This window comes from Zonotrichia albicollis, chromosome 9 (genome assembly GCF_047830755.1).
Source record: "Zonotrichia albicollis isolate bZonAlb1 chromosome 9, bZonAlb1.hap1, whole genome shotgun sequence".
In the NCBI taxonomy this organism is placed as follows: Eukaryota; Metazoa; Chordata; class Aves; order Passeriformes; family Passerellidae; genus Zonotrichia; species Zonotrichia albicollis.
In genome coordinates, this window is record NC_133827.1 from 32,629,331 (window position 1) to 32,642,882 (window position 13,552).

The 13,552-nt window shown below is 58.8% G+C and overlaps 3 protein-coding genes across 9 annotated transcripts in view; 1 reads left to right on the forward strand and 2 right to left on the reverse strand.

The window, feature by feature from the left end:
- Positions 1–25: 25 nt before the first annotated feature.
- Positions 26–6,763, reverse strand: LOC102071883 (uncharacterized). Of its 2 annotated transcripts, XM_014265502.3 has the most exons (6): positions 6,425–6,763; positions 4,418–5,278; positions 1,469–1,852; positions 1,138–1,257; positions 751–836; positions 26–534 (listed from the first exon to the last, which is right to left on the reverse strand). In XM_014265502.3, exons 1-6 carry the CDS (start codon positions 6,489–6,491, stop codon positions 460–462), a joined length of 1,593 nt encoding a protein of 530 aa, XP_014120977.2. In that variant the 5' UTR covers positions 6,492–6,763; the 3' UTR covers positions 26–459. The 2 variants fall into 2 exon arrangements, with proteins under 2 accessions (XP_014120977.2, XP_005484959.1); XM_005484902.4 differs by lacking the exons at positions 4,418–5,278; positions 6,425–6,763 and adding an exon at positions 2,998–4,361.
- LOC102071702 (deoxyribodipyrimidine photo-lyase) lies at positions 6,726–11,087 on the forward strand. Of its 2 annotated transcripts, none has more exons than XM_026792030.2 (10): positions 6,726–6,895; positions 7,068–7,325; positions 7,506–7,651; positions 7,792–7,974; positions 8,122–8,280; positions 8,605–8,803; positions 8,893–9,045; positions 9,290–9,411; positions 9,512–9,671; positions 9,848–11,087. In XM_026792030.2, exons 2-10 carry the CDS (start codon positions 7,094–7,096, stop codon positions 9,997–9,999), a joined length of 1,506 nt encoding a protein of 501 aa, XP_026647831.1. In that variant the 5' UTR covers positions 6,726–6,895; positions 7,068–7,093; the 3' UTR covers positions 10,000–11,087. The 2 variants fall into 2 exon arrangements, with proteins under 2 accessions (XP_026647831.1, XP_005484958.1); XM_005484901.3 differs by having other exon boundaries at positions 6,771–6,895; positions 7,063–7,325.
- RUBCN (rubicon autophagy regulator) overlaps positions 8,892–13,552 on the reverse strand; it is a 31,481-nt gene continuing 26,820 nt past the window's right edge. For all 5 annotated transcript variants that reach the window (XM_074547252.1, XM_014265499.3, XM_005484899.4 and 2 more), the window contains one exon: positions 8,892–13,287. In XM_074547252.1, coding sequence (XP_074403353.1) covers positions 13,124–13,287 — 164 coding nt within the window. In that variant the 3' untranslated portion in view covers positions 8,892–13,123. The remainder of the gene's footprint in view (positions 13,288–13,552) is intronic.

The window sequence follows — 13,552 nt, forward strand, 5'->3', positions numbered from 1 at the left end:
ACTTGGAAAATAAAGAAGTCATCACTTCAACACAGAAAACATGGAATTTCTATTCACTGCCCGGCATGGGTGTTCTCTTCTGTCAGCAATGTCACAGGTGAGCCTTGGGCACAGCAGTACTGGGGGCTTCAGGTCTCCTTCCTCTCATTCCTCTGTCCCCAGGGTGGCTTTGATGGCTGAGGCAGCTCAGTCCCAGATGTAAAAGCCCAGTCCTGTGGGGTTCCCTTCACGCAGCCCCCAGCAGAGCTGGAGGGGGAGCCAAGTCTGAAGCAGGGTGGTGAGAGGGCTCAGGCTCTTCAGACAGGCTGTGGGAAGGGTCAGGAGGGGACGGGGGGTACAGAGTGAAGGACAGGAAGCCCCAGGTTCAATAGGAGCTCTATGGGATTCCCCAAGGGCCTGCACCACCGTGGAGTGAGGAGCTGGGAGCAGGTGCTTGGCAGTCCAGGTGAGGGGCAGCAGTCAAGTCCTCCTCTTCCCTCGCCATGCCAGTGACAGGCCAGCACATGGGAATGCTGTCTGCAGGTCCTCACGGAGCTGGGGGGAAAGACCAGCCATCAAACTGTGCCAGACATCTCCCTCCCTCTGTCCCCACAGAGAAAGGGCCTGATGCTGGACTGTGGCAGCCAAAGGAGGGTCTCCCCTTCATCTGAAAGGGCTCTGGCTGACATTCCATGCAAGATACAGCCATTCCCCTCCCTGACTGGGGGAACCACAGCTGGCAGATGCAGGATCTCCTCCTGCACACCTCACCTTGGACAACAGCAGCTCCTGCACCGTGATGTTCCCCAGGTCCAGAGGGGTGGTCAGCCTCAGCGACAGAAACAGGTGAGATGCACCTGGGGGTTAAAAACAGGACTCTGGTTATTGCCCTTGAACCCTGGGCTGTGCCAGAGGACCTGGGGGTGTCTCCCCAGGGTTGCTGGCACAGACATGGAACTTCCTCCCAGGTAAATTGTGTCATGGACACACTGCACTGCCAGAACAAGCCTCTCACTGCACAGCAACCCCATGTACCCCAAAGCAGCAGCACCCCCACACTGAGAGCACAGCAAGAGCAGTGGGGCTCCAGGGCCCCCTGCATGGCCCCAAGCACTGATGCTGCCCAAGGGTGGTGATGCCCAGGGGCACTGCACTTACTGGTGTTGGGTGAGGCAGAGGGGCAGGTTGGCAGCAGCGTTGGCAGGGCTGTAGGTGTGCTGAGGGCAGCAGCCTCTGAGGTCTGGGCTGAGCTGGAGGCCGGGGAAGAGGGCTCAGTGCCTGGGCAAAACAATGATAGGTTAGTGTTGTCTGCAGGGGTACAGGATGCTCCTGCAGCTGGGGACAGGCCTGGTGAAGCCACCTGTGTGAAGCCACCCAAGTACATTAAATTCCTATGGGGATTTGTCACCCTGACCACGTCCCTGCCTTGAGGTGCCCCCCAGCTGAACCCACACAGCTGCACTGGGGATCCCAGACACTGTCAGGGTACCTGGAGTTGACTCCACAGTTGAGGGGAAGATGTCAGGAGTGGTCCTGTCTGGGTAGCTGGAAGAGGGAGTGCCCATGGGGTCTGATGTGCTGATAACAGGGCTGGCTGTGGTGTCTGCCAGGGTTGCCAAGGTCTCTTCTGTAGATTCAGATGAATCTTCTGTAGTTGTGGAGGGAGGAAGCACAGTGGAAGGTGAGGTGTTTTCAGTCTCTGTGGATGTGCTGGACTCCTCTGGGGTGGAGGCTTCTGTTTCAGGGCTGGAGGAAAGGAGGGTGGCTGTGGTGCTGGAGTCAGTGGTAGGCAGCAGTGTTGAGCTCTCCATGGGTGCTGAGGAGGTAGGGAGAGCTGGGGACACAGTTGCTGTCACACCCAGGGCAGTGGTCTCTGCAAAGAGTGAGGACAATGAGATGCACAAAGGTTGCTGGTGAAGGGCTGGGTCCATGGCTGTGCTGGTGCAGCATCACCAGCACAGTGAGCTCCCCCAGGAACTCAGAGCTGCATCAGCCATGGAGCACTGGGAGGGGGAGCTCACTGTCCTGCATGGATCAAACACACAGATCTCTTCAGTGGGTATCAGCCAGGCTGACCACATAAATCCCCAGCCTGACAAAGCAGGAACAAGCCATGGCCATTGCTGGTTTCAGGGCAGAAACTCCTCTGGCCACCAGTCCTCAGACCCATTCTCCCATCTTCACGCATCCCTGGAGGAAGTCAGACAAACCCGTCTGGCAGGAAGAGCCAAGCAGGAACTGGTGACCTGAGACAGTCTGGAAGTGCAGCAGCAGCAGTTTAAACAAACCCTCTGTTCTGCAGATAGTCAGGAACTGATAGCAGTGGGTGTAAATAATGGCAGGGGGGAAGCAGCCCCACAGAGGAACAGATCCCAGCCTGCAGCTCAGGATGAGCAGACGTGCTGTGACCCACAAAGGCTCTGGGAGGGAGGGGGTGGGGCACAGGAGGAATGTCCTCTCTTCCACTGTGCACTGTACCAGAGCAGTGTGCTGTCCCCAGAAAAGCCCAGGGATCTGTAACCCTCTCCACAGGACAGGCAGGACAGCCTGGCTACCTGGACCTTTGTCCAGGGGTGTCTGTGAGGGGGTGGCTTTGGGATACCAGACTGGATTCCCCAGTGATCCCAGCACAAACCCAGTGAGTCTGGGGCTCTGCTTGCATGAGAATGCGAAACTGAAACACAAGCTGCCATCTGCTTTCAGCCAAGCCAGCCAGAAACTTCCAAAGCCCCTGGCAGCCAGGCCCTCTCTGCACACAGCAGCTGGGTAAATAAAAATACAGAGAAGGGCAAAGGTCTGACCCTAGCCCTTGCCAGGTGAGCATCTGCACAGAAGGGCCTCATCCTCACAAAGGGAGAAGCAGCAAGTCCACCTCTGCTTCCCATTTAAGAAGCAGGAAACAACCCCACAGCATCCCACCCCCCTGCACCCCAGAGGTGCCACCCCTCCATGCTGGGAATGATGCTCCCCACTCACCACCCACCCAGCAGAGAGCACTGCAGCCCACTGAGCCCTTACCCAGAACCAGGTGCAGCACGGAGAGGCAGGTGAGGCTCAGCAGCAGCAGCAGCAGCAGGGGCCAGAGCAGGGGCAGGGCCAGCCCTCCTCTCTGCCCAGCCATGTCCAGGTGAGCAGGAGCTGACAAACCCCCACGGGCACTGCTCTGAGTGCTCCCCACAGCCCCAGCACTGGGGTTTCCAGGTCTCCTTCACCCAGCAGAGCAGGAGCATCCAGCTGGGTCCTTTCACCCTCCAGGTGCTGGCAGCGAGGCAGCGGCTTCCACCTGGCACGGACACTCCCAGGGACTGGTGCAGTGCCCAGCAAACATCAACTGCACGGCTGGACCCACAACAGCCACAAAAAGTGGGCAGGACAGGCCACCAAGGCCACCACTACTACAGACCTGGCTCCTGTGGCCGTCCTCTGCCTGCTGTGGGGAGGGTGACAACGGGAAAGAGCCCAGGAATGCTCCAGGCTGCCTGGAACCCGCGCTCCGCCGCGGGGGTGATGTTTGGTGCTGGCTCCCGGCACCAACGCCCTCAGGAGACAACAGCCAGCTCTGTGTGAGCCGAGGAGCTGGCCAGGGAACAGGCACACAGCTCAGGAAGGGCGTACCCCAGGCTGAGGGTTTGTCCCCTGGGCTGTCTGTGCAGGCATCACTTCCCCGTGTCACAGCACGGCCCAGGAGCACGGCTGGGGCTGCTTCCTCCTTCTGGGCTCAGGGACAAGAGCAGGCCCTGGGCCAGGTATGGCATTCCACAGGCAGGCAGGCATGCTGGAGGACTGTCAGGGCATGGCCACCCTGCTGCTGAGCAGCTGCATGGGGGCACTGCCAGGGCACAGGCACACAGAGGGCACCACCAGGGTGCTGGCACTCTAATGAAGGGCTCTCACTGCACAGGCACGGGTGCTGCAGGTACTCTGTGAGGATACAGAGGCTCTGCTGGGGTACAGGGACACCAGGAATGTTTGCATGGCAAGGGGTACTGGGACAGGGTACAGTGTCCCTGTCCTGGTTGAGGTGCATGGGATGGGCTGTCACCAGAGCACATCTGCAGTGCCAGGATAAAGGCTCCTGCAACAGCCACCAGGACACAGCCACAGTGACAGGACACAGGTGCCCAGAAAGGCTGCACTGCCAGGGGACAGCTGCCTGGGGGACTGCAGGGGTACATCACACTCCTTGGGGTACAGGGTACACAGCTGGTTCACATGGGGGTGTGTACACACAGGCTCAGTGCTGGGGGCACAGCCACACGGCAGCACTGTCACACCACAGCACAGGTCCCACCCCAGCACCCAGCCACTGCCCTGCAGAGCCTGGAGACCAGGTGGCCCCTGGGGGAAGAAGCCAAGTGCTTGGCTGAGCAAGATGGGAGATCCTGTGGGGATTTACCACCCTGATCCTGCCCTTCAGGTGCCCTGTGGCTGCACTCACCTGCAGTATCACTGGGGGTCTCTGGCTCTGTTGGGGTAGAAGTACCAGGGGTGGTCCCAGGGACCTGTGTGGTGGTAACAAGGGAGGTCATGGTGTCTGATGGGGTCGTCAAGGGCCCATCTGAAGTGTCTGTCACTTCTGGCGTGGTGGAGGAAGAGGTGGTGCTGGTCCCTGGGGACGTGCTGCCAAGCAGTGTGGTCATAGCTGGCTCTTGGCGGGGGCTGGTGCCAAGCGTGGTGCCCAGCCCAGTGGAGGAGAGAAGAGCAGAGGTGGAGGGAGGCAGCATGCTCGTTTCAACTCCAAATGAGCTGGCAGCCAGGGCTGTGCTGGTCCCCACAGACATGACAGTGGTACTCTTGTCATAGCTGGGTGTCATGGCCATGGAGGTTGGAGGTGACGTGCTGGTGGTGCTGAGCTCCAGCCCTCCTGGGGTGGTGCTGGTGGTGGTTTCCACCCCTCCTGGGGTGGTGCTGGTGGTGGTTTCCAGCCCTCCTGGGGTGGTGCTGGTGCTGGGTGCCAGCCCTGCTGGGGTATTGCTGGTAGTGGGTGCCAGCCCTGCTGGGGTGGTGCTGGTGGTCGTGAGCCCCAGCTCTGCTGGGGTACTGCTGGCAGTGGTTTCCAGCCCTGCTGGGGTATTGCTGGTGCTGGGTGCCAGCCTAGGTGACCCAGGAGCGCTGTCAGCTCTGCTGCCCCTTGCCTGTGGTGTGGTGATGTTGGAGGCTGCCAGGCTGCTCTGCTGAGCTGCAGGAGCACTGGGTGTGAAGGCATCCATTGGCATCTCTGGGGTGGAGGTTGCAGGACGAGAGGAAGGGAAGGTGGCTGCAGTGCTTGAGCTGGTGTTGGCCAGTGGTGCCATGGTCTCTGTGGGTGTCAAGGAATTTGGGAGACTCAGAGATGTAGGGTTTGTCATATCTTTGACAGTGGTCCCTGCAAAGAGGTGGGAGACAGCACACAAGGGCTGGCAGTGAAAGGCTGGGACCACGGCTGTGCTGGGAATGGTGCAATATTACTGTCACCATGAACTGCCCAAGTCTTGCATCAGCCATGGATCATCAGGAGTGGGGATTCCCTGTCCTGCATGGACCAAGCACGTGGATTCCCTGAACAGCAACGTGAAAATCAGCCAGGCTGACCACATAAACCCCCAGCCTGACAAAGCAGGAACAAGCCATGGCCATTGCTGGTTTCAGGGCAGAAACTCCTCTGGCCACCAGTCCTCAGACCTATTCACCCATCTTCACCCTTCCCTGGAGGAAGTCAGACAAACCCGTCTGACAGGAAGAGCCAAGCAGGAACTGGTGACCGTGAGACAGTCTGAAAGTGCAGCAGCAGCAGTTTAAACAAACCTTCTGTGCTGCAGATAGTCAGGAACTGATAGCAGTGGGTGTAAATAATGGCAATGGGGAAGTGCTTTGTGGAACTAGCCCCACAAAGGAACAAACCCCAGCTTGCAGCTCAGGGCATGTCCATGAGGGACCTGTTGCAACCCACAAAAGCTCTGGGAGGTGGTTGAGGGGTGCAGCAGGAGGGGAGCTATAACTGCAGGTCAAGGCTCTCAGGAGGTAGAAGCTGCAGGTTTATTCCCAGTGCTCCACTCAACACTGCTTTTTGCATCAAGTGCAAATGTTGGGATGGCATTTGAAGGTCTCCAGACCTAGTACCTCCCAGTGAAGTTGCCATCTGGGCAGGGCCTACTGGGCAGATTGTAGCAAAAGCAATGAGCCCAGCAAGGACCAAGGCTCAGCAAGGGGTCCAGCTTAGCCTAAGGTCTTCTCTTCCCAGATGGAGACCCACATCAGAGGCAAAGAAATAGAGCTCGTTGCTTGTGTTCTATAAAGCACTGCCCTGTTTGCTCACTAGGACAGGGATGTCGGAGAGCAAACAGCATCCAAAGTGTTTCACCTCAGTGGGCAAAGCCACCCCAGGGCCTGCCACCACCCTGGAGTACGACGCTCCTCCTTCATCCCCCCACCCCATGGATATCTCCACACACCGCTCAGCCCTTACCCAGTGAGAGATCCAGCATAGCGAGGCTCAGCAGCAGCAGGGGCAGCCCTGCCGTGCCCCGAGTCATGTCCAAAGCCAGCGCCCCAAGGCCTTGCAAGGTGAGGGACCCGAGGGCACAGGGCGCGGGGAAGGCGCCAGCAGGGAACTACGCTGCCGAGTGATGGCTGGAGGTAGCTGGAGCTGCTTCCTTGTTCCCGGGCGGACAGAGGGGAGGCACCAGCGGGCACGGACACCCCTCCCGGGGCAGGTGCAGCGCCCTGGGCGCGCCGGGGCCATGGCAGCAGCACCTGCGCCCCTGTGTGGGGGCGGTGCCGGTGGCGGAGCCGCGCCCCTCGGGACACGGCCACGCCCGTGGGCAGGCCCTCAGCGCCCGCCCCGGCTTGTGTAACACTCGGGCCGCGTGGCTGCCAGTGGGGATCGATACCGGCACCGGCACCCGCACCCGCACCCGCACCCGCACCCGGAGCCCAGGTATGGACACCAGGAGCGGACCGGGCCGGGGACCGTAACACCGTTATTGCCCGGTTCCCGAGGAGCAGCACGGGCAGGGGACCGGCATCCCCCGGGCTCTGGGGGCGGGCCGGGCCCGGGATTCCCGGGAAGCGCGGGAATCAGTCCGGCCTGTGTTCCTCTGGCAGCGCAGCCACGCTGCTCCGGGCGGCGCTGAGGATGCGGCGGGCACGGGGGAAGCGGAAGGCCGAGGCCACGGAGGTGCCGTGCGTGAATCGGAGGAGGACGGAGGGAGACGAGGCGATACAGGAGGCCCGTCGGAGGGCGGCCCCGTCCGTTCGAGAGTTCAAGTACAACAAAAAGCGGGTTCGCCTTGTCTCGCAGGGCTCGGACCTGAAGGATGATGCTCGGTGCATCCTTTACTGGATGTGCCGGGATCAGCGAGTGCAAGGTGAGAACGGGCTGGTGGAAGGGGCTCCCAGGGGTAGTAAAAGCGCTGGTCCCTCCTTCGATAACTTTGGTGCTGGCCCCACTCTCTATAGGGGGGTCTGGGGGGAAACTTCCTGTGAAACCCCATCCCCATCCTGTCGGTGGAGCACCCTCCTGACGCTGCCCTGTGTATTTTCCCCAGATAACTGGGCTTTCCTCTACGCCCAGCGCCTGGCCCTCAAACAGGAGCTGCCTCTGCACGTCTGCTTCTGCTTGGTGCCCAAATTTCTGGAGGCCACCATTCGCCACTACAGGTTCATGCTGAGGGGCCTGCAGGAGGTAGCAGAGGTACAGCCACGGGATGTCCGTGCTGGGTGGGACAGGGCAGATGGGGAAGGGGGAGGCAGATCCATCCCTTCAGCAGATGCTGCTTGGGTAGGATTTGCAGAGCCATGAACTGTCCCACAGCCATTTCCCTGTCGCTGCAGGAGTGTGCAGAGCTGAACATCTCCTTCCACTTGCTGCTGGGCTATGCCAAGGATGTGCTGCCCGTGTTTGTGACGGAGCATGGCGTGGGTGGGCTGGTGACAGACTTCAGTCCCCTCCGCCTCCCCCGGCAGTGGGTAGAGGAAGTCAGGGAACGCTTGCCAGAGGATGTGCCATTTGCACAGGTGGGTGCCAGCACTCTGGGAATGGGAAACTGGCTGGTGAGATGTGGGACAAACTTGTCTCCTGTGTCTGACTTGAGCAGAGAACACATGTGTTGTGTTGCCAGGATTGTTTGCTTCTCACACCCTTCTCCTCTGCTTTGCTGCCAGGTTGATGCCCACAACATTGTGCCCTGCTGGGTTGCCTCCCCCAAGCAGGAGTACAGCGCCAGGACCATCCGGGGCAAGATCCACGCTCAGCTCCCCGAATTCCTCACGGAGTTTCCCCCTGTTGTTCGTCACCCACATCCGCCCTCCTGCCCAGCAGAGGTACCAGTAGGAGACACTCAAACCCATTCATGGGCAGGTCTCAGAGTGTTTCATAAGTCCTTTGTGATCCTGGGAGGGGTTGGCAGGGAATAAGGACAGTGACCTGCCTGAGGTCACACACAGATGGTGTGGAGATGAGGATGCCCTGGGGAAAGGGAGGTTCCCACCTCATTCATTCAGTTCCCACATCTCTGCCATGCAGAGGGCTAGTTAAAAGGAAGAGGCTGGCATGGACTGGGGACTTTGCTGGTTGGGGACATAACATTCAGGGCAGCCCTCACTGAAGAGATTCTGCAGATGACTCACTGCTTGGTTGCCGCCCAGCCCATCGCTTGGGAGGCCTGTTATTCCAGCTTGGAGGTGGACCACACCGTGAAGGAAGTGGAGTGGGCAACCCCTGGCACAGCTGCAGGGATGGCTGTGCTCAAGTCCTTCATTGCAGAGCGGCTGAAATCCTTCAGCAGCCACAGGAATGATCCCAACAAGGCGGCTCTCAGCAACCTCTCCCCGTGGCTTCACTTTGGTGAGTGTCCCAGGCTTCTCACTCTGCAGCAGGACTGAGCACTGTAGCTTGGACCAGCAGCCTGACTTGGTGCTTCCCCATGTCCCCAGGCCAGGTTTCCACCCAAAGAGCCATCCTGGAGGTGCAGAAGCAGCGGCGCAGTTACAAGGACTCGGTGGATGCGTTCGTGGAGGAGGCTGTGGTGCGGCGGGAGCTGGCCGAAAACTTCTGCTACTACAATGAGAACTACGACAGTGTGCAGGGTAACATCCTGGGTCATGCTGGGTGCCCAGCTGCTCACTCCAACTTGGCAATCCCAGTTCTGCTAGGAGAAGGGCTGTGGGGGCACTAATGTCCCATTGTTTGGTCTCTTCTGGAGGTAGGACAGAAGCTGACGAGTGCCCTCTTCAAGACTGGTGCCTCCAGGGCACAGTGGCCTCAGTAGACTGGTTCTCAGCACCCTGCAGAACAGGTTGCTCAGTGTTGCCCTTTATCTCTTGCTCACAGGTGCCTATGACTGGGCACAAACCACCCTGAAGGTCCATGCCAAAGACAAGAGGCCTTATCTGTACAGTCTGCAGGAGCTGGAGCAGGGAACCACACATGACCCACTCTGGAATGCTGCCCAGGTACTGCCCTACATCTTCCCCACAAAATGCTGAGATTTTTTCTGAGGCATGGAGGTGACCTGCCATGGCCTGACCCTCATGGCTGTCTCCATCCCTGCAGCTGCAGATGGTCCGGGAGGGCAAGATGCACGGCTTCCTGCGGATGTACTGGGCCAAGAAGATCCTGGAGTGGACGCACTCCCCTGAGGAGGCCCTGCAGTTTGCCATCTACCTCAACGACCGCTATGAGCTGGATGGGAGGGACCCCAATGGATACGTAGGCAAGCTGCAGGCTGGGGGCACGGGCTGGGAGGCCTTAGCTCAGGTGGCCAGGGCTGCAGTGGGGGCTCTCTGCAGGCAACTCCAGCCCATCCTGCCTTGCACTCAGATCCCCCTTGCTCTCTGGGTGTCCATGAGCAAGGGGGAGAGCTGACATCAGTGTCCCTGTGCCTGGCAGGCTGCCTGTGGTCCATCTGTGGCATTCACGACCAGGGCTGGGCGGAGCGGCCCATCTTCGGCAAGATTCGCTACATGAACTACGCCGGCTGCAAGCGCAAGTTCGACGTGGAGCAGTTTGAGCGTCGCTACAGCCCCACACATTCCCAGTGACACCCTCTGGGCTGGGCAGATGTGCCTGGGCCCAGCTGCCAGCTTGCAGGGGTCACTCTGGGATATCAAAGGGCCCCCTGTAGCAGCAGCACGCTCCAGGGTTTTGCAGGTCTTTGCCATCACCCACTGCTCAAGTTGTCACACTGGGGCAGCTACTGGAGCCCTTCCACTGGCACAAGGTTGCTGGCAGCTGTGAGAGCCTATCCTCAGCATGCCTGTGCCTGCCAGAAATCTTTCTACAACCAAGGCCTCAGGAGTAGCCCAGGTCATCATTGCTGCTGGTAATCATAGCTGAGATTTGGGCTGAGCAGAGTGTTTCTAGGGAAAAGCCCCCAGGAAGAGGCTCTTTATGAAGCCAGTGCTAGGCTCTCATTTTTTAACAGTTTTAAAGTTTACATTTTTTATCACCTGTGTTGATGGTGTTTATGGGGAGGTGCACAACACTGCTGTGAAGGGAGAGCTGGCTGGTGTGGAATGGGGATGCAAGCATGGACAGGGCAGCCAAAGCCAGGCCCCTCTGCCAGCAGCAAAAGCTGGCTCTGGAAGGGGACAGACATTACAGAGAGCCCCTCACTCAGTGCCTTGCACCTCCTGCCCTGAATCCAGTGGGCAGTTTGCAGGGGCAGGCCACAAACCAGATTAATTAGTCAAGGGGTAGTGACAATAACCCCCTCCCAGTGACTGCATCACCAGCTACATGAGCTGTCCCTTCCACTGCTCAGCAGCACTCCCTGCCTGCCCCATCACCTCCAGGTGGGATACACACCTTTGCCCCACCTGAAACAACGTGACAACACAACCAGACTCCTTATTAACGTCGTTTATTAAGGACGGCATTTAATTGCTGTGCTCTACAATAACAATCCCATTGTGAGGGCTCCAGTTGAGGGCCAGGGCAGCCCCCAGCTCTCCCTCCCAGAGCTCCTGTCGTGGCCAGTTCCAGTGTTAGCTGTAGTGGTCAGTGCTGGGCAGCAGTGTCAGTGCTGGGCACAGGCTTGCCCTGGAGACCTGTGCCAGGTTTGGGGGTCCTGCTGCTTCCACACAGTCCATGGTGGAGGGTGGGAACCATAACTAAGCCAGAATTCCTTCCCTCTTCTCAAAAAGTACTCAGTGCTTTTAGAAAGGGATCTGGGCAGCCTCTCAGCTGCTGTCCCATGACGTTAAAGTGCTTCAAACAAAATAGGGTGGATGGAGGTGTGCTGCTGAGGCAACTCCAGGGAAGGGGGTCCCAGATCCAAGCAGCAGCAGGAGGGTTTGGCTTGGGCTTGGAGACAGGCAAGACCAAGGCAGACCAGCATCTGGCAGCCCCAGGGCTTGCAGAGACAGTGAGAAGAGCAGCTGCTCTTCTGAGGAAAAAAAGCAGAAGCAAGACACAAGGCAGTAAAAATCCCAGGGGAGCCAGTGGGGAGCTGAGCCCTGCTTTCAGGACTTGGTCATGGTGCTGCAGGCAGGGGAGAGATGCAGCAGCCCAGCCCTCAGCAGCAAGGCTGCAGCCACATCTCCTGGACCCAGCCTCTTCCCCTCTCCCCAACCCTGCCACCCCCTCAGGGAGAGCCTGTAAGTCACATCCCAGCCTCGAATCAGGGCATGTGCTGAAAGAGCCACTGCCCCTTGAGGCCTCCTGCCAGTGCATTGCTCTCTGGTCCCTCAACACCCTCCTTGCACGTACACAGGCCACACCATCCTTCCTAGCACCCCACATCCCACCTGTGCTCAGGTGCTGCACATGCCATGGCCAAAGCATCCCCCCACGATGCAGAGGCACCTCCTCAGCTGGGCACAGAGCTCACCTTGTCCCACAGGTCTGACCCTGACCCTGCAGAGCTGTCACTTGTGCCAGATGACACAGGTGCATCAGTGAGGAACCAGTCCTTGGCAGCACCCCAGTGCCAAACCCCTCCCCTGGGTATCCCCATTGCAATCAGGCTGCCTGACCATCCCACCACAGCATAGCTGGGAAGCTTCAGAGCTTTGCCTGGCTCAGGGACCCTTCCTGCCCCAAGGAAAGCAGGAGATCCTGCTGGGAGAGGGGATCAGCTCCACCCAGGGGTGAGGAACCAGGAGCAGGATAGCCCTGGAGATTTTATACTGCTGAGTCCCAAGCAGATCACATGCCCCCGAAGAAGGCATTTCAAGCAGCACCTCCTTGAGGGGAACACACAGTTAAAAATACAAACAATCACATTAAAAAAATAAAACCAAGTCCAGCAGATTAAAAAAAGAAAAACACACAACTAAACAGAGGCTTGGGGATGCAGCTGGAGGGATGAGCCTTCACCTGCATCCTGACAGGTCTCAGGCAGAGAGGCAGCTCCACACAAGGCAGGTTCTGGTGCCACCAGAGTGAGGTCCCATGTCATCCTTAAAGGAGGACGTATCTCCCTGGTAGGACAAACTGGCAGCATGAGGAGGAAGTAGGGTCAGAAGCCTCACCATGTCCCATGGAGGCAGATTTCTATGGAGCCATGGGATCTCCCTGCCAAAAGTCCATCAGCACATCCACTTCTGCAGCTGCTCCAGGGGCAATGTCCCTCTGCAGCACAGGGAAATCTGGCATTTTCATCATTGCCACGTCCTCTGCTCTGATTCTGGAGTGAGAGCAACTGCTCTCTAGCAGTGTCCCACAGCACATTTGAGAAAGGGAGCTGTTAAATACACAACCAACCCCAAACCCCACCCTCCCTCCATGCACACAACCCTCAGCAGCAGAATGGAGGATCACAGGGCTGAGACCTGATTCCCTCCTCCAAGGAGCAGATGAGACCAGAGCTTCCTAGTAATACAGCTGATGAGCAGCAAGTGCTGACCCTTCAGGGGACCCACAGGGATGGACAGCACAGCCCTGCTGGGTCCAACATGAACAACTGCTCGGAAAAGGTCCCTGTTCTGCCTGCAGGACAGGCAGGAGCAAGCAAAGGCATCAGGGAGTTGGAGTGGTACCTGGAGCAGATCCACACGGTGGAATATGCTCCTTTCCCAGCCCAGCAGAACTGTGGAAAGAAATCCCTTCAGGACAGTGCTCCAGGCCTCCCAGCAGTCCTCATGCCCAGTCCGTGTGGCTCAGTCTCTGTGATGAAGGCCATGCACATAACAAACCCATGATCTGCTCCTTGGCTGCTGGTGCTCACGTGGCTGGCCCTGGCTCTGGCAGCTGCAGCTCCCCCTCGCAGTCCGAGCTGTCGGGCTCCGTGCGCTGCCTGTCCAGCCGCTCCCTGCGCGCCTGGAGCCGCTCGCACCGCGGACAGCGGCTGCTCTTGAAGCACGACTTGTGGTAGCAGGCCTTGCACTCTGTGAGGGAGAGCATGGCTGAGTGCTGGGACAGGCTGCCTGACACTCCACAACCCAGGTGCCTCACTAGCTCATGAGCTTTGGAAGCACAGGAGGGAGGATTTCTGCTCTGCACAAGGTCCCTCCCCAAGCTTTCCTGATACTCCAAGGAAACAGTGACTTGGTCCCAAGTTTTGTCTGGCACTGCACCTGCCAAACCAAGGCTTGCATGTTGTCAGGAGCCATTTCATGCCAGTTCAGAGGCTGGTCCCAAGATGTAGGGCCA

What these genes read in the sequence shown, in the direction of transcription:
- LOC102071883 (XM_014265502.3), bottom strand. Translation starts at nt 6,491, where the DNA reads ATGACTCGGGGCACGGCAGGGCTGCCCCTGCTGCTGCTGAGCCTCGCT. An exon ending in AACTGTGGAGTCAACTCCAG is followed by an intron (nt 1,258 to 1,468) that starts GTACCCTGACAG and finishes TGTTTTGCCCAG; the next exon opens with GCACTGAGCCCTCTTCCCCG. An exon ending in CTCTGCCTCACCCAACACCA is followed by an intron (nt 837 to 1,137) that starts GTAAGTGCAGTG and finishes TTTAACCCCCAG; the next exon opens with GTGCATCTCACCTGTTTCTG.
- LOC102071702 (XM_026792030.2), top strand. Translation starts at nt 7,094, where the DNA reads ATGCGGCGGGCACGGGGGAAGCGGAAGGCCGAGGCCACGGAGGTGCCG. An exon ending in CCGGGATCAGCGAGTGCAAG is followed by an intron (nt 7,326 to 7,505) that starts GTGAGAACGGGC and finishes TATTTTCCCCAG; the next exon opens with ATAACTGGGCTTTCCTCTAC. An exon ending in AGGATGTGCCATTTGCACAG is followed by an intron (nt 7,975 to 8,121) that starts GTGGGTGCCAGC and finishes CTTTGCTGCCAG; the next exon opens with GTTGATGCCCACAACATTGT.